Source organism: Melanostigma gelatinosum (genome assembly GCF_949748355.1).
Source record: "Melanostigma gelatinosum genome assembly, chromosome: 4".
Lineage (NCBI taxonomy): Eukaryota > Metazoa > Chordata > Actinopteri > Perciformes > Zoarcidae > Melanostigma > Melanostigma gelatinosum.
Genome location: NC_136637.1, coordinates 7248345 through 7268525, shown reverse-complemented (window position 1 = coordinate 7268525; position 20181 = coordinate 7248345). Strand labels below are relative to the sequence as shown.

The 20181-nt window shown below is 44.4% G+C and overlaps 1 protein-coding gene across 1 annotated transcript in view; it reads left to right on the top strand.

Annotated features, from left to right (window-relative positions):
* Nucleotides 1-262: 262 nt before the first annotated feature.
* The window catches only part of tgfbr3 (transforming growth factor, beta receptor III), a 60507-nt gene continuing 40588 nt past the window's right edge, over nt 263-20181 (top strand). The window contains exons 1-3 of the mRNA XM_079267397.1: nt 263-461; nt 3850-4020; nt 17213-17385. Of these exons, the coding sequence (XP_079123523.1) occupies nt 3960-4020; nt 17213-17385 (234 nt within the window). The 5' untranslated portion in view covers nt 263-461; nt 3850-3959. The remainder of the gene's footprint in view (nt 462-3849; nt 4021-17212; nt 17386-20181) is intronic.

The window sequence follows — 20181 nt, the reverse complement described above, 5'->3', positions numbered from 1 at the left end:
GCGCTGAGAGATTTCAGCACACTGTCGCGCATTCTTAAACGTTGGACTAAAGTGCGTCATATGACAATGAAGAAGAAGTGACCGAAGGACCTGCTGTCGCTCGTGCAGGGGCTCGTGAGGAGACCGTGCGCCCCGCTTTGGGAAGTTCCGCAGCCTCGCGCATCTCGCGCACGGTCCCAGCCTCCTCCCTCTACGCCCCGCCTCCCAAATGAAGCCCCTAGTAAAGAAAAGCAGAGATATAGATAGTGGTGAAGTGTTTAAAGCTGTGAGCTAGAGGGGCTGTTTACGCAGACTTTTGCTGCTTGTGTGTGTATAGATCACGCCCGCAACCGTTTTTCCTGAAATAACGGGATTGTGTGAGTGTAAAAGCCGAGAGAAGAACGACTGATATATCCGCATCCACCGGAGCGACTTCAACTTCAAGCAAGTTTACTTGCTACACTTTCTGGAGACTCTTCATGGTACGTTCTGAAGGGGCTAACGTTTTGAACAGTTCACACGTAACCTTATTTCTAGAATAGTACGGGTTATCTAGAGATAACGGTGTGCACGGTGTCTGTGAATACTGTTACAAAATATATATATATATTATTCTCCAACTAACTGTGTGTACTCAACCGCCCATAAATCCAGCTGGACATCTGTCTCTTGAATGCGTTGACATGCAGCTTTCCGCCTTGAAGCTAACGTTACAGGCTATTAGCTAAGTCTACCTTTTTTATTAGAAAGCGGGAAATAAACACGCGACACAGGTAAACAGAGTGTGTGTGTCCAGAGGTGTTCCCTTCATGTGGAGATGTACGCTCCTGTGGGATGAAACGTGACTTCTTTTAGATGAGGGTCACTGGGACTTTATTTGACTTCGGAAGCTGGTGAATCGCTGTGTATTTACTACCACTAATGTCACTCACAGATGCTGTGACAGAGGATAATGTTGGTAATTGGACCCTGGAGAAGCACAGTGCAGATACATTTACACGAATTAACAATGTTATCTGTCCGATGTGCTGCACTAATGTATTGCCGGTTAGCCTTACTGTAAATTAGTTGAGGGAGAAACATTTGAATGCAACATTGCCATCTATACCCATCAATTGCATTTCGGTCTAATACAGAGCTGCAAGTAGCAATTGTTGTTCATAAATTAGTGTGCTGAGTATTTATCGTTTAATCGATGAATTCTTGCTGAGTTGTGTTGTCTGAAAACAATGAAAAACAAAGCCCACGGTGATGTTTTCAAATTACGTCCTCACATTGGAGAAGATATATATATATATCTATATATATTCTGAAAATAGTTGCATATTTATTTTCTGTCAATCGACAGACATCGCATATCAATACTAATACTTTAAAGTCACATACATGAAGCATTTTGACAACAGCAAAATGGACGTGTTGCTTGTTCACGCGTGTCAAAGGCATGTCCGTCTGCATGGTGTGACTCATTTCAGAAAGGTGCTCGTCATGCACAGGTGTGAGGGTGCGAAGGCAGTCCAGGGTGTCACACGGCACGGTGTGTGAGTGGACCGTAGCGTGTGGCCACAGGCTCTCTAGATCTAAAGGGCTTAACCAGACAGTCAGAGAGGGGCTGTTTGTGATGGAAGGAGTGGGAGGTTTGGTGGTTTGTTTGTCCTGAGCCTGTAAGAGAAGAGCTCATTTAAAGGTCCATTCACCACATACACGTCGAAATGAAAGTGTCCGATAAGTCTTAATATTGTACCACAAAAGGCAGCATGTAACACACACGCACACACACACACACACGCTGCCTCAGCCTTTTGTGCCACCGCTCTCCTCACTCATGGCTTTGTGATTACGGTAACACAGTATATGCCCTCTGGACCGACCAACACTTAACTGCAGCATATGCGCACGTGATGACACGGATACGAGCCGGGCCTTGAACATCGAAGTGACCACAAGTATGCAGCTGGGTTTCCGTAATGTGCGGTGTGTTCGGGGTCTTGCATGTTTTGATGTACTTTCCAGATCTTCCTCCTGGATGAAATAGTTGCTCAGCTTTAGACGGCCGGTGTTAAAGAGAAGTCACATGAGGTGATTTGAACTGTTGCTGCAACAAAACCAGCGGCACGTTTAAAAAAACCTGCACACTCGACCCAAAACAAGTTAGGAGACGGTAAGCTTTGTGGCCCTGACTGTGACTTTAACAGTTAGTTAGTTCGTTAGTTTTTGGATCAGGTATTTCAATTTGCGACCCCACTCCTCACTAACAGAGTAGGAGACTGCTTTCTTTCAGTCTTTTCCTTTTGATTTGGTCTTCGCCTCACACCGACAGCACAGTTTTGCTTCGTTTTAGTCAGAGAGGAGATGAAGGCTGAGTAGAGGTGTTGATCAAACAGAGGGCACTGGCTCTCCTTGACTCGCTGAAAGTGCAATATTTGTCACGATCTTCCAAAATGACTTACCCGGCCCGCCGGCTTCCGCACTCTGAAAGGCCCCTTTGTCCCGTGCAAGCTCGCTTGCGCTGCAGAGCGCTGCACCTTAGTGCTTTTGTGCATCACTTCCCACACAGCCTCTATGGTTCACCACGAGTCAGATATAGGTGCACAGCTGTTTGTTCCGTTGTGGCAGTGTGCCTGTCACAGATGCCTTAACTACACCGGTTTGACATTCAACTCGAGCTACAGTGTTGTCTTTAGAATCAGATGTCACTCAGAGGAAGAAGTTTGACTTTTCTCCTAAAAAATATATTACAACCCCTCTGTAACAAGAATTAGTCTGAGCCCAAAAACATACTGTTGAAAATGATTCACCGGGATAAATTTGTACCAATTTAATCTTTCAATAATCCCCCTTTGATCCTTGCTGGGCGTAGATTGTTGTAATTAAGAAGTATTATGTTGGATATAATAGGGTCGAAATGTACAAATGTATTGGTCTGAAAACCCTCTGCTGCTGTGAACCTCACTGCTCCCTGCATTGATGCAGGGTCAAAAATATCTCATGCCAAAAATCAGAAGTGGTGATGTCAAATGACCAGAATGTGAAATCTCACATCAACAAGTAGTGGTAACCGCAGCGCTAGATGACTGATGGCGTAATAACAGGGCTGTAATAACAGATGGCACCAAAGGCCTTTACAAATAGAAACGACACAAAAATGTGTCGCTGTAAATATAAATATAGGTGCACTTCAATGCGTTCTGCACGACGTGGGAAAGCTCAGAAAAATCAACCATGTTCCGGAAAAACAAAAATAATTGTGACAAAAAATCGCCCCATGTGTGTAAAGGCCTTAAAGCAATGACTCACGTCAGTTCAAGTCACATGTCACTTGTTTGTTTACACATTCATTTGTTTCGATCAGTTAAGAGGAACTCTGTTGAACATCCTTACTGTATAAAAGTAAAGGGACTTATTGCAGCGTCATGTAGTCTGTGTCTGAGGTCAGATTGCTGCAGTAAAAGCTTGTGGCGTCATGCTGATTAGCGCCATGGTGCTAAGCTGCTTACTCCAGACCCCACCGGAGCGGCCGCCGTTTCCTAGCGCTCTCAATTAAAGCGCTGTAATAACCTGTGGCATGTTCCAAAGTGTTTCACACCCAGCGAGCCAGTCAGCCGTCCCACGCTCCTCACACACTGTTGACCGGCCATGGGCGGCGCGGGGAAGGTGGTCGCAGGATGCATGACCCCCCCCCCCCAATTAACCCTCCTGGATTAATCCCCTGGGCTCCAAACTTCTGCTTCTCTCGTCTCATCTCATCACACCCACGGGGTTTCATTAAGCTGAGCCCAGCTCCCCGCTGTGTGGCCACGCTCAACACAACCCCCCCCCCCCCCCCCTTCTCCTTGGTTTGACTTCTCTCTACTTTTGTTCACTTTGCAGCTGCGGCTTGACGCTGACTTCCTGTCGACTGCTTCATAGAGAAGGAAGCCCTCGTGAAAAGCAGGAGAAAGTGTCTGTTCACTCAGCATCCTCGTACTGGAAGCTGCAGGATGGCGAGAAGATTCCCCATTCCCTTGTTGCTTCTTGCGATGTGCTGCCTGGCATCTGCAGGTAAGTTCCTCTCAAATCAGTTCAATCCTCATTGGTAGGAGCCAAAAGTCAAAGTTAAAAGCTCTGGTATCGGGAATAAAAAGACACTGAGTGTGCACGCTGTGTTGTCAGACAACCGAAACCTCGCCCGTACCCTGGGATTTTCCACTGTTTCTCCCAGCATGCCTTTCTAGACAGTGCTTGTCAGAGAGTCCTGAGTAAGGGGGATTTACATTTCAGAAAGCGCTGACAAGTTCAATCTGAGAACACAAACATCCCTGTCAGATTGATTGGAAGGAGGCTCAGATGCTGCCAAATGTCTCTCAACGTGACAGCAGTTTAAACCGGCAAACCAAGGAGAGAGAGAGAGAGAGAGAGAGAGAGAGAGAGAGAGAGAGAGAGAGAGAGAGAGAGAGAGAGAGAGAGAGAGAGAGAGAGAGAGAGAGAGAGAGAGAGAGAGAGAGAGAGAGAGAGAGAGAGAGAGAGAGAGAGAGAGAGAGAGAGAAAACCGCCACAAAGGCGACTGCAGGAAATGTATGTACGTTATCAGTGTGTCATAGCAGTTACTGCAAGGCTCTGCTGATGTCACAGCTGTGAGGGTTTTAAGTTTTATTTCATACATTAAGTGTCTGTGAGATGGGGTTTGAGGAATGTGCAGGAGTGGGGGTTGTGTGAAAGTGGCAGAGAGAGGTGTGAAGTTGAGGACAATGGGGCATAGGCCCAGGTGGGGCTTGTTGGACTTCAGCCAATCAGTGAGCTGATCGATGAGCTGAGGAATGCAACTTTGAGGGGACAAAGGGTTTGAAGCGCTGGGGGATTTCAGATCTTCTGCTGGCCATCGAGGAGGCAGAACACTGTAGAACCTGCTGTTGTGTTTTGGAGGCGATTGAGACAGCATGGCTGCAAGGGGGGGGGGGGGGGGGGGGGGGGGGGGGCGATTTCTCCCTGTGCCCAGAGGTTGTGGCCTTAACACAGCTCACCCCATAGGAACTTTAACTAAAATTAAATGATAAGAAATTCTTTACCTCTCACTTTGAGGAGTGCGCATGCTACTCATGACCGTTTCTACTCTAAATAGGTAGTTGTGACTCTGAGCAACAGGTTCCCAGAGTGCTGAGACTTTTATCTGTGACACCCGAACACTTACTTTACTTTGTCACAGTCAACTCTATCGTCTTAAGATTCCACACTCCTTGTTTCTGTTCATTGCTGAGAATGTCTCTGGCTGCAGGAGGCAATGGCGCATGCTCACAATGACAATGCCAACATGTACCGGTAGGTATGTTGCAGGTATAATGCTTAACATGCTCACTAGCTTAGTTTAGCATGTTAGCGCCTTAACATTTAGTGATTAGCACTGAACCCAGAAGCTGTGTCCATGTTTTTTCTTGTATACTACCTGCTAAAATCAGTCAATTAGACATTTGTATTCAGCAAATATTGTATACAATTACTATGGATTTGGGACAGAGCAAGAGTACAGCTGAATCTGAGGCCTAAAGTATCAGTCAAATAGAATCTGACCTGATGATAGCACCACGCTGGCTTCAAAACTCAGCAGCGGTTTCACGATGTACGGCTTTGGACTTGAGCTCGCTCCAGCTTTACTCTGCAGCATCCCGTGTTGTCTCTCCGTGGTGGACGGGAATAATTACCCCCCGGTAGGAGGCGAGCTGGCGCTCAGTTTTTTTTCTTGCCCTCAGTCTGATTGCCGCCATCGGTGATTCTTTTTCAAACGTTCTTCTCTGCTCTCCAGAGAGCTGACTTTTCCCTCAAACAATGGCAGTGCCGTCGGCATGCGCTGTGGGTAGAGCAAACATCATTTCCACCACAATGCCAGGATCTCCAACACAATGAAGTCACGTACGAAGTTTTCCGCTATTTTCCTCCTCATACGGCTCAGCGCATTGTTGTACAGTGTCACAAGGGGCCGATATTTACAGACAGTCAACCAAATGCCCTTTCCCCCGAAGTGCGCTGGCAGCGAGTGTACTCACTGATTTACGGACACATCTTCAGATGCTCTTGGCAGTCCAATAAGCCCATTTTTGTCCTGTTTATTTTTCACACTACCTCTTCAGCCTATCTTTCACGTCTCTCTCTCCTTTTCTGTCTATTTCTATCATCTCGCAGCATCTGTGTAAACAGTCACATCTGCCCTCTAAACTTGTCAGGAGGGCTCTTACGTAATGTTTAGATTCGTCTGCGATGAGTCTTCTCTCAGCGTAACGCTATCCAGGATCTGGGCCTCCCATAACTCTTAAAAGTCGAGCCGAGAGCACCTTGACGTCCATATTTCAAGGCTCCGTTCTGCTGCTTCACTCCGTGTTTTTTTGTTGTTGTTTTTTTTAGCTGTTTATAACTTTGTCCTCCATATCCCTTACTACCAGTCTGTGGTTGCCTCTCCCCAGCTTGCCAAGACAGTTACTTTGTGGAGAATATATCACGCACATTTGGGCTGTGGAATAGAGCTATTAGTGCAGATCTGTCTTCAGCTGCTCATTGTGGAACCACATAGTTTCTACAGCGTTAATCAAACAATAACTGTAAAAAGGGAATTGAATTGTGCTCACAATCACAGCGCGTATACTTTCAACTTATTACAGCAACGTAAACAACTTTCTCTTCCATCTTCATTTTTGTATACTCTTGGCAGACACCGCACTGTGATGCCAAAAGGTTTTTTTCAAGTCCCCCCCCCCCCCCCTTACGGAAGAGCAAAAGCTTCGTCTCCATACGCACAATGCTTTCACAGGGCCAGCGAGAGGGGGACTGTCTGAAAAATGCATTGCGCGACCGCTGTAATGTGAGAGGTGGGGGTGGGGGGGGTGGAGAGAGGCAGGCGCTGGCGTGGGTCGGCTGGTCCAAATCGACACACTCCACACACGCACAGCGTGCCAAACCGACAAGAGTCCCTTCCAGCGCGCTAAAAAACCAGATGTTGCCTCGCGATTCATGCGAGGAGCCGCAGAGCAGCGCAGCACAGAGGCAGAGGCTGCTAGGCCCAGCGGTCGGGATGTTTACGTAGCAACGGGAGTCTGGCGGGTCTAGTTACAGGTCTGCCCCCCCCCCCCCCCCGTGGTGAGGCCTTTATCTCAACAGCACTATCGCCACGGCCCTGTTTGTGTCTTTTGCTTATAGAATACAGGCCTCCCCGGTATTACCCAGCTTAATTAACAGCAGTGTGTACGTTCGATTGTGGAGTATTGACTTTGGTTCTCTGTGCCTCTCACTGAAGGAAGAGCACCGCAATGAGCAGACAGGTCTTCACAGAGAGACTCGTATCTCCGTCCAGCGCTTTCATATCTTGTCAGCCTCCCGTTAAGAGGACGCTGACGCAAATCTGCTGGAGTAAACCCAATCCCTCCCCCTTCACTCGCGCCCTCTCCCTCTCTCCCCCCCCCTCTCTCCATAGTTCCAGTAAGCAGGCATGTAAATAATTTTGGTCAAAGCCAGTAATGGGAGACAGCTGTGGTGATCGTGCGTTTTCCATTGTGTTTCACAGCCCTATATAAAAAAGAAAAGCAAAAGCTACTCGAGCTGGGGAGCGTTTGAGTGGGAGAGTCATCCAGAGTGACTTCATTGAAGAAAGAGAGAGTAATTGTACAAAATTGGACTCCCTCTATTCAGATAACCTTCGGAAGCAGCGTGGAAAAAACTTGTGCTATCGCGTCATATTGGATGAGGTGTGATTTCTTATTTTTCAGCCGCAACCAGTGTGCGTTTATTAGAAGTCGAGTTCCCTAATGAGGCTGCAGAGGTGCCAACTTTTCAGCGCACGACTCTTTATCTGCAGAATAAGTCCTAATATGGGATCCTAGCTGGAGGCTTCCAGGTGGTGTCTTTCAGCAGACCTTCCACACTCCTCCACCAGATGAGTGCTGCTGAAACACCATGTCCCAAATTTGGAATGACTCTTTTGGCAAAAACAAGAGTGTCAGTCCAAAAAATGGCTGCAGGCTCTTTACTTTGCCCTAACAGACATTTGGGTTTGATCGCACACACACACACACACACACACACACACACACACACACACACACACACACACACACACACACACACACACACACACACACTCTTGGAAATTATCTCTTTTTCCACTTGATTTTCAAAATTTGATTGCAGATTTCTAACAGACGGTATTTGATGGTTCTGTTTGTTGTAGGAATAGAATAACCCTTAGCGACATTATGCCCTTTAAGAAGCAATTTAATAGGCTGTTATGGTAGCTGGAATACAGCCCTGTCGTTATTTGAAGCATCTGCACAATAAAAAAAAGAACTATTTATATAAGATACCATTTAGGAGCACATCACTGTATTGCACATGTGTGGCCCTCCTTCAGCATCGCATACATCATGTGCTATCTTTGTGTTTTTTAGTTACTGACCTTCTATTCATAGCGTATTTTATTGTCTGGTGACTGTTCAAACTGTTGTAGTCACACTTTTCCATTTGTGAGCTGTCCAGTAAAGAGGCCTTCCCAGCGTCCTTTTGTACGTGTTAAAACACGACGGCAGCGCGGCCTTTGACAAGTCATTCTTCTCTTTCTCGCCCCCCCCCCCCCCCCCCTTTTCCTGAAGATGAAGGACCCCGGAGGAATGTAGTCCCCTTCCAGCTCGTGTGAAAACGCTGTCCGCCTTGCCCTTTCTCACCTCGCCGACTCCTTCACGCTGGCACAAAGGGCCGCCATTGTTTCGCTCTTTGCTTTCTGTTGATGACAACCTGCTGCTTCTCAGAGGCCCCCGTGATCGCATCTGAGTGATGATGTTTTTGTAAGATATCACAGGAAGGACTTCTTTTTTGGGGGTTGTATTTGATTCATGTTTTAAAAAGGGGAAAAAAAAATCAACACATTAAATGTGCTTGGCGTTATTGATTTAGCGAAATCCTTTCCACACTCCCTCATGGATGTTAAATTCCAGCAGAAATGGCTAAATCCCGCTCTCTTTGCATACGTGAGTGCATTGTGATTTACAGTGTTGTGGAGGCTCTACGCCATGTATTTCAAACGTCTTTCCGTTCTGTGGCTTTTGGAATTTCCAGACTTTAGACAGTAACTAGACAAGCGTCCGTCAAGCTTCCAGCTAGCCTTTCACCCCCGCCTGTCCAACATATTGACTTTCCATCACTGATATTAAACACTGCACGTTGAGGGTTTCTGGCGAGGTTGACGATCCGACACAAATGGAATGAGGCTGAAGTTGGACAACACAAGCGACCCTAGGTCACACCTCCCTGCATCCCCGACTGGGTTTGAATCTTCGTGAATGCAGATGAACCCTCCCACCCCCCCACCGCTCTGCTGTCGGAGAACATGGCTTTTGCCGGCATCCATGATTGATGAGGGAGATGCCCTCCATTTCTCTCTTTCTCCCCATTTAAACCGGGAAGGTACTTCTGCTCGGGTACTTTCAGTACCGCTATAAGTACTGATGAGCTGATGGCCGGTGGCTAGAAGCTAACTGTGCTTACAGAGCGAACAGCGCTAACCACGGTAACAGTGGTTTTGGCCTGGGGGGGGGGGGGTATTTTGTTTTGCAGAGTAGTTGTTTTCACGTTTTACATTCTTAACGTTACACTCCAAACTGTACAGCTTTCGTTGACTGATACTGAACATGGACACTCGACTACTTAACTGCTTTTGTGAGACGCGAGCAGTTCTTGTTTCCTGACAACTTTTTTTTTTGTTCTTTGATATTATCGGTCCAGACAGCACATGTCAGCACCCATCAGTAAAGACATACAGTGACAGCACAGCCAGTGAAGTCTTTAGTCGTATGCACACATGCTCAGCTGTCTCGCTTTACACAGTGGCTCCTGTGTTCCTCTGGGAATTAGCCTTGTCATCCATCTCTTCAGAGCTCTCTGATTTATGTCTACATTTAGAGGTACAGGGAAATGTACCCGCTTCCATCTGCCGTGCTCGCCTGGGGCTTCTTATGCCGCTCGTAATTGGTCAGGTTTTCTTTTTTCAACTAATGGTGATGGTTTACCAACAGGTGCCCACTTCATCTGTCAGGGCGGATGACTAGTAACACGGCTAACTGTCAGTGACAGGAGAGTGTTTTAACTGCCTTTCATTGCATGTAACATATCAACTACTGTAGCTTTGGCAAACTGAATAGTTTCATTTATTGTTTTAGATCAATTGCAGATAAACCAATAAGCATGGCTGTAGATGCTTCATCTTGTTTCTGGAAACTATAATCATGGAAAGTTCGATAACCACATTATTAATAATTGAATACATTGATAAACGTGTATATAAATGCAGGAAAGAACATTCATATTTTTCCTGAATTATTATTATTATTATTATTATTATTCGTGCAATGCATTGGTCCCTGTACTGATGGATGTAATGTAATGTATTGTATGAACAAAACTTACAAACTGAAGAAAAATCTTCATATCCATACTTTACGTTTGCTCCACATTTCCCATATAAATACAAAGGAATCCATTTAAAATTGTCTGTTAGCTGTTTTTGTCAGTTGCACGCCGGCCGACGAGATTGCGGCCAATGACCAATGGAGCGGGCTCGGGTGTTATTGAGTTCCTGACAGGGTTTCAGGATATGCAAATTCAGATTCCACACTTTGATGGGTGAGTTTACGACTTCCCCAGAGGAGTTCAGGCTCACCCCTTTCCCACCTCCCTTCATCCCGTTCCAGCTTCCTCCTCTTATGCCTTCGAGAGATAAATCCTCTTCAGAGGCAGCCCAATGAAGCGAACCTACACTGCCCTTATGAAAGGGCTTTACTCACTTCCTGTAGTAGTGGCTCAAGGTTCAGGGGTGAGTGGGCTGCGCTCATGTCAACACTGCAGAGCCAGCGATTCTTTTAGTCCAAAGCCCCTTAGGAAAACAAAAGTGGGCCATATATTACGTTCCCTAAACTGGTTTGCGTAGTCCATGGGAATCATGCCCTGCAGTAAAACAGAAAGGAGACCAGAGGATCCATTTAATCCTGTGGTTCATATGGGAACTTATCTCAGGTATCGGGAGGAGATGTATAGAAACAAAGAGGCCCCTTTGTGCTGCTCTCATTAAATGGGCCTTATTATATCGTTGCATTATTGGAAAAGGTAGTCGGTTTCATTATTGTGCTCTTTTTCCAATCGGAAATTATAACATTGTTATCTGTTGACATGTGCGAGGTAATCTGCACTGCTTTCACTTTCTTATGAATCTGGAGAAACACGATTAGCTTGCATGCTAATACTGGGAACTCAACACACACACACACACACACACGGGAGGTTCTGTTTGTTTATCTACGGAAATGGCTTTGTGGGAATATCAGATTTGTCCCAAACTGGCACACAGGCTGACATCACTTCCTGTGCCCGAGTCTTGGCTCAGCGTCGCAGGGTGGAAGGCAACAAAGTGTTTGTCTCCGGTGAGACAGGAGAGCACTGCATTGATACATTCATCTCACAGAAAGGGTTCTACTTTAGTCATCTTTAAATTTGAAATTTAAAGATTAAAATACTTTTTACATTTCTAAATCGAGTAGAGCTTTGAAACTGGCAGAAGCTTGGATTATACATAATGAAATGTGAATTATTTTGTCTAAATCTGAAATGAATCATTCATTTTCATCAAGTATTTTGACAATTGGTTAGTTTTGTATTATAATATTTTAAGCAAAATATGCTAAATATACACCAGTTCCAGCTTCGTTTTTCTTTGTCTAATGTGATAGTAAACTACAACATTTTACAGATCAAATGATGATAATCTTATATCAATAATTCATATTGATACCAGAGTTGTAACCATAATGTTTAAGCAGAGAAAAGAAAACACTGCTTTCCAAGTTGTAATGTTAGTTTTCTAAACTACACAATATTTGCACTGCGGACAATTTACACAGAAACGTCCATATTTGTCTAATATTTTCAGACAAATATGAACAAATATTTTCTTATTTTATCTAATAATTATAATATGTGATGTTGATACATTCTTCAGTTTTTTCCCTCCATTTTTATGTTCATCTTCTCAGTGAAATAGTTTGTGTTCCACCCATTGAGTTGGTGGCGTGATCACAGAAACCACGTGATTAATAGACAATCTGTGTTAATAGGACATCCGCCTACATATTCACTGGAAGTACAACAAAATGAAATGAAAGTATTTCCCCGTCCCTTTGGCACATGTTGGAGTAGACTGGATTACAACATCACTGAAAGAAATATCAGCACTTAAATTCATAAAAGAGGTGATAGTTTAAAAGGAGGCTGCCAAAGAATGTGAAGTAGTGACATCACCGTCTGGATCTCTCATTGCTTAAATATATCAAGAGGGAGTATTTATACAATGCTCCCTCTTTCCTTTGGGATTTACTACGTTCACTTCCTGTCTTACCTCCAACACGATCACAGTCGAGCCTGCGTGCATTTTAGGCAATGTAAATAATTAAAAGACGATAATATCTTGTTACAGAAAATATATTCCTGGTGCACGTGGTCTTGTAATGCCAAATCCGGTGTTGCTCTTAGACTCAGTCCGTGTATATTCAGTGCAGATCCCCCCCCCCCCCCCCCCCCACAACTGAAGAAATAAACGTTTAGTTTTGGGTGGTTGGGAGGACAAGAGGTACTTTAAGGTGTCAGTCACAAGTCTTTCATGTCCATGTCCTCTACGTCTTGTGCACAATGAGTCACACGGGTCATGAACTGTGCTGGGGTGAACCACCAAGGGAAACTTTATTCAGTGCTTCAACCTGAGAGCTTGTCTCAGCACTTCCCTTAACTTCAGTACCTGTTTGACTCCTACTTCAACTAAAAAAACATTTCAAATACAGGACAGTTTAAGCATCACAAACGTTTCTTGAGAACATTTTGTTATTTTTCAGTTCATTTATCTTCTACGTTGCACGGTGAGCCAGGTGAAATGATTATACAGTCGGGTCTTTATTACAATGTGTGACGGGATCCAACACTTACTTTTATACCAGATCCTGAGTATCGTTAAGCAATGTAAAAGTTCATAACTTTGCAAATATAACAAGCACAAAAAATACAGATCTCTACAGAAATTAAATGAAATGTATGTTAATGTATTTTTTTTTCTTCCATGCCCGTCAACAGAATGAATTAAAAGTGAATAAATCTGTAGGTGGAGCTCTCCTGTTTTGTGTTCTTCTGTGGATTGTCTGCTTTGCTTGGCTGGGTTGAGATTTGTCTACAGTATAATGAAGGTGTCGGATCATTCGTCTTCATGCCACGATGGAAACCACGGATCAGATTGTGCCGATCTCGGGGAAAAGAAGCGCCGCACCACCTTATTCCAGTTTTTGCAAAATTAACGTAAAGCCCAAAACGTGCAATCACCTTTTTGGTAATGCATCACGTTTCATCATTTTCATGTATCAAGCTGAGGTTTGGAGGTATTCGTCTGTAGCTTACCACAATACAGTTGTCCAGTAAGTTTACCACCATATTTTAAACTGAGGTACCAGGAGTGGTGAGCTGCAAGCTACAAAGGCGTCTAGATGGACACAACAGATTTGTAGGGTTAGGGTTACACTCTCTGCCCTTCATCTTTCAGACAGTTGGTACTCATGACTCTGACGACGTTCAATAAATCGGAGAGATTACTGTTACAGCTGGAGTATCCCATTTAACGTCCCGTTTGGCAGTATCTGTTGGGTTAAGGCGGTGCTGGTGTTATAGTCAGAGTGTCTGGCTGGACTTGTTTTTCAGGCAGACCAAACAACAGCGTCTCTCATTCCGCCGCTGTGGGCGTTTGGCCTGGCCGGCTAAAAGGCACTCGTAGCAGCTGGACAGGACAAACTCTGTCCTCCATCGATGGCCGAGGAAACATGGCGGGAGAGGAGGGGGAGACAGAAGCGGGGGGGGGGGGAGACAGGGACAGACAAGGTGACAGAAGATACAAAGCTGTGGCACGGCCAACACTTTGCAAGCGTTTTTTTCTCAGATTAAACTTATTTTTTTTCTGTCCATTGAGGCTGTAGGCTTATGGTAATACCATATGTGATGGAGCTGGATAGTGGAACGAGTGATGGAGGCCTGATCTAATAAAGTAAACATGGTTCATTTGAAAGCAGCAATTCAATCTACATGATTATTTGATGAAACACAAATATACATGTATGAAATATGATTGCTTTTCATGTTTTTTTTTGTTTAATTGCGCCGCAATTTACCTGTTGTTAGTTCAGTCTCACGGCTCTCATGATCGTAGTTACCAGCTCGATGCAACAGGCAGCTGTTTTTAGGGTAATAGCACTGACGGGCTCACTGTACCTGCCCAGCACTGAACGGCAGACTTTTATTCCTCAGATGCCAATAAACACGACTCCAAATATAAGCTAATATTGCTTATCCACAAAGGATGTGAACAACCTTGTGCTAAAAACGTTAGCTACATCAATTTAAAGGTGACTCTGAGGGGGTTTCGATCAGGATCTTTGGGGCAGATTGCTGGAAGCAGTATCGGTTGATATCGATCAGCGATCTTCTGATCGGTCTTTACCGTTCCATTCAATTTCAAAACCCATCCAATGTATTTATCAGGAATAGTCTCGTGTCCCTGATGTTTGTGATTTTGGCATCAGTTGTAGTCATGATCAGGGATCATCTTCTGGGGACCATGAATATCTGGATAATGTCATAAATATGAGTTATTGTAGAGACAGACATGCCTCTCTTAGACTCTAAACTTTGAATGCCCTACTTTTCTATCCATGTGGCACATTTCTTTTCACCCACAGGCCACCCTTTTCTGTTGTATTTTTAAGCATAAAAAAATAAATAAAAGATCCTTTCATTGCTCAATGCGTGTTGTGAAGTGTTGGCAGTCTCCCAGAAAGAACTGCGTTTTTCTTTGTCTGGCAGTTGTTTGTTATTCTCCGTGTGTGAGGGGAAAAAGTGAGTTGGAGTGCCCTCACACGTGTTTGTGGGAGTGAGTCCTGATGACATGGTTTGACGTCGGTCCTTTGGGAGGAAAAGGGAGGGAGGGGGTTAAAGCGGGGTTTGAAATATTGATGCACCACAGGTTTTTGCCATTAACGGGCCTTGTCCTTTTATCACAATAAAAAGACCCATGGCTTGCTTTTATTATATATGTATGCTCCCAATAAGAGGCGGCACAAAGGTTGAGACATCTGTCAAGGGCTCGGGATTTGTCTCAAGAGACAAATATGGTTTCAATAAAGCCTGTTGTTTTTTCTCACAAGGAGAGGGGAGCTATCCACACTGGCTTTATGCCGATGGACCATAGGCTTATTGCAACGCACGGAAGAGAGAAAAACAATATCTGTGTGTTCTGAGCAACAACAACAACAACAACAAAAAAAGTCTCCCCCTTTGCTGTCCCCCCCGCTGTTGAGGCACTGTCTTTTTGGAGTCAGTCGGGGGAGAATTAAACATTGTTCTCTAACTGTCTTTCACTCAGACTTTAATCATTTCCAAATGTTCCATCTGATTGCTATTGGCAACCTTTTGCGCGTTTAGCGTAATGTGTTTGAAATGTGAGCAGGGCCTCGGCTGGCACAGGACTGTGGGCTAAAACACAAGGTCTGACCTTGTGAAGAAAAAAATACTTTGCCGCTGACGTTCTCGCAGTATACATGACGCTCTAATGGAAACGGGCTGTTCGGTGCCTCGCTCAAACCTCAGCGCTGTGTTTCTGTGCCACCCTGGCTTCATGTAAGATGGGTGTATACTTGTGTTACACCCTGAATGTGAGTAAGTGGAGTCCATCATACAGACGTAGAACATGAAGAAGCTCGAAAGAGCTGTTAACCACCCGAAAGCTCGTGGCTGAAACGGAAGTTCCATATCATGTGAGAGAAATTGTGGACGTTGAGTGCCGTCCTGGAAACATCGGTGAATTATTTGTGTGAGCCAAGGAGCCCAGGCGTTCACAGGTCACCGCACTGTTCATTACAGCTGACTGTGCGGTAGACAAAACACAGAATCTGATAGAGACCCGACTGACTGAGCGTCGGTGTGCGTGCACCCTGCTGAGTGCTGCTTTGCTCACTTACTGTTTTCTATAGTGGTGGCTGCTAATAGAGCAAAAGACAGATGATACCTCACCCCCTTTTATGGAATTTCATGGCCAATAAAGATCACTGATGATACAATTATAGGACCAAATCAGATTTGATACCCGATGACATTACTCGTAGGATTGCCAAAATGAGAAGCAGCCAGCTGAGCGTTTTAGTTAAGAACTGTGTTTATGTTTGTGCAGCAGGACCAGAGATATCATTTGTTTTTATTCCATGCATTCCTCTCCCTTGTCAAAATCTGTGGCCTACATTACCCACAATGCAAAAGGACTGCCGACAGTCCGGGTTGGACTGTGTTATAATAATAGCAGCTAATGTAGGCTACAGTCCGGTAAGCTCACTTCTTTCGAACTCCACATCACCAATTTGTTTTTCAATCAAGGCTGACTCAAGTGACATCACTTGAGGACAATTGTCTGACTTTGTGCAGAGACACTAAAGTCTTTATACAGCTTCTATTCACATACACATCAGCACTACCCAAGACCTGTACGCAGACGATGTTTAGTTCCCTTTTAAAGTGCTTACAACTGAAACAAATGTATCTGTCTACCTGTGATGTGAATGTTATTCAGTCACAGTAGAGAAAGATTTCCACCTTAACAGACGTAGTTATTGGCCAAAATTCCATACTGGGAACAATAATAATATGTCGGCAGTGGATTTACTATTTAGAGTCATGATCATCGTGTTCATCAAAATAAAATAAGTGATTTATTTGTTTTGTCCTCACAAAAAGGATTTCCAAGGTTATGTGAACTACAGTGAAGACTTAATTGCCTTAAGAGAATTAAAACTGGAATGCAGTGTGTTGATTATATGTCTCATATGTTACTCCGCTCATTGGTGGTCAGACTGAGAGACGCTACATTGTGTCGAGAGGAAAAACCTACATTATAGAGGAGTGGGGAAAAGTGCATCTGCTGAATTATTTTGTTTAAGTAAAATGTGTTGGTATTAGTTGCTTTTCACAATGAGGATTTACTTATAAAACCTCATTACGAATGGCATTATAGTCACTTTAGCAGAAAGATTAACATTTAGTATTTTTAAGTTCCACTTACGACTGACTCTTATTAGGAGGAGATCATTACGACCATGTACACCAGAGCTCATACACAATTCACATGAATAAGTCAACACTCTTCTCTTCACCGCAGGGCCGTTGTCTCGCAGCCCGTGTGAGCTGCTGCCGGTGGGGTCGGGACACCCGGTGCAGGCCACGTCCAGGAGCTTCACCGTCATGTCCGGCTGCGCCAGCTGGGGCACCATGGGCCTCCCTCAGGAGGTCCACATCGTCAACCTGAGAGGACATGCCCCAGAGGGACCAGACGTGAGTCATTCTGAGTAAAAGATCTAAACTTGGAGTCATGTTGTCTCCCACCATAATCAGCCCCTCAATAAAAAAACATTCAAGATTGAACCAAAATACTACGTAGGGGAAACATTTCTCTAAAAACTTTTTTACTATGAGCGGTTTTTTTCTTCGGTATTTTTAAACCTGGACCCTATTTTAATGCTGGTCTTTGTCCCGGGACAACATGAAGCATGGCCAATACCAGTCGCACCTAATTCTTAGTTATTTTTCGCGACACTTCAAAAAATGTGCTTAAAAATTGAGGTACAGTAGACCTCATGACCAGATGAGCTTACCTTACTGAACACGTGAGTTTCTCGGGGGTGAAAAAACAAGACACTGATTTGTCATTTAAATGTCTGCACGGAGGTATTTTCCAACCGCTTATTTGTTTTTGAGCAGATCTCCCCGGTGCGCTCACTCAAACTGTCAGCACATCTCCTGATAGTGTTCCACGGGTTCTGAAACAACTCCCTGTCTTCAGGTGTTATACAGCGCGTCTCATGGCGGGACGCCTCAAAGTTAAGCCATAGTTTCAGGGTGAATCACGGGCCCACTGCCTTCGAACACCTAAAACAGTCCCACGTTCTCATCCCCCTCAGTCACAGCGGTGTGAAAAGCAGCGTGTATACACTTGCCATTGCAATTTTGCTGCTGATGCAGGCTTAAACATCCCCAAGGCCAAATACACAGAAACAGTGTGTTTGAGTTTGCTGCATCAGCAGGTAAATATAGCAATGACTCTCTGGTTCCAGAGGCTGTGCTTGTTCTGAACTGAAATGATAACAGTTCTGTGATCATAGCAATGAGAGGGATTTGTCTTTTGTTGTAATCCCTCATGTTGACGCCACGCGATGTAATGTGGAGGAGATGAACCAGTGACGGGGCTTCTTTTACATTTGAGGTTTGACGGATGTTTTGATTACAATCTTCATGCAGGGCTGAGTAGGAGGTTGTTTCAGCATTGACATTGCAGAGATGCAACGCAATCAGGCCTAACATGGTACCATGTTACAACCATTCTCCCTGCGTGAATAAAGTTACAAAGTTTACTTTTCATTGTCCTACAGACAAGCAGTTAATATCGGTATTTATTGAATTATGGTGCGTTGTTTTTGCATAAATAAATACCCAACAAGTCACAGTTATTAAGAATGCACTGATTTGTTCAACACACAAGGAAAAAGTGAACAAACGTATAACAAACATACACTTCCCTCTGAAAGACAAAAGACACTGTCAAAACAAACAAAAATAACTCTTGAGAATAAATTCCGCATGCGATTGAGAAATATTTTTTAACAGTGGATTTAGAAAATGGAAATTTCAGCCATGCAACTTGTATTGCGAAAACAAAAATGTCTCAATGTTATTACTTTTCATACATTTATTCAGCCCTCATAAGTCTGACTACTGGTGTGTTTTGTTGTGTTTCATCTACAGCAGCTACATTTATATATATATTTGTGTCAAGATGGATTATGATTGGACACATCGATATTAACACTAAACCGGGTTTTCATTTTTGGACCGATTGAGTGGTGTTTTATGGGACAGCTTATTGAGTGCTTTTCTGTTTTGAATTTGTTCCATAAGGACACTTAAGAAAGTCAAACAATCTCAACCATATCTTTTGCTGCTGTTGAAGCTGCAATAACCCTTGAGACTGACTGTCTAAATCCCAGTTTCACTTGCTCTCAAGGGACCCTTCTGATGGTCGTGATGGACCAGGTAAGGGTTCACGAATACAGTCAACTGACAAGGCAGCGAAACGGATTATTTGTATGCTTTTGTTTATCTTGTCCGGAGTTAAATATGTTTGTCTTCTACATAGTTTACATTATTACGATCTAAGGCAGAGGGAAGGCAGACTCTGGTCTCCTGACTTTTTAAATTTTGTTTCTTCTGGCTCTTTGCTGAATTGAATGCATCTAAAACAATGATGAAGGGGCATATTTATTTTACAACGTTAATTGCATTCGGTGTATATAATGATCAGCTCCGTAAATGACCGCTCATAGCGTAATAGATAGTCCAGTAAAACCTTCTGTGAAATCCATCTCTTCAAGTCAGTTTCTCCAGCTGTTGGTAACCCGTCACCTCCGTGGTCAAGTGAGGATGTTTGCGGAGGAGGCAGACATCCAGCTGTCTGTCCCCCCCCCCCCCCTGCCCACAGCCTTGGTGGTTGGAAGATCACCCCAGCTCTGGTTGAGATTACGTGGCCCGGCAGGAGCTTGTTCCGTGAGTTTTCTGCTGGTGATAAGATAAGATCCACACTCTGGTCCTTGAGTGGGTTTCCACCTGGGTCGTGGGCACAGATCGGCCTGTTCGGACGCAAGCAGCCTCTTCCTGAAGTGCTTAGCCTTCGACAAGACTGTGTTGGAGGGCACAGAGTGCGTCACGCTGTCTTCTCATTGACACAATCCGGCCCTGATCGGTGATCTTTTGAGACAGGAGGAGGTGATAATCCAGTAGATAAAAGGAAATTACAAATTGAAAACAAAGGCGATCTTGAAATGTTTAGTGAGCATCCTTGGCCACATTTGGCCAAGGATGCCCTCACGTAAGAGACCGTGAAAAAAGGACCACAGTGCACTTTATTGTTTATCTTTGATCAACGTCAGTCTGAAGTATAAAACATAGTCCCGATTTCTGAAGCAACTTTAAAGAAAGTACAGTTGGAAGTAAGGAGGTTCATCTCTTCCAGTGGAAGGTTTCTTGAACATGCTTCCTAAAAACAAACCATGAAACTTCACGTCCACTTCTCTTAAA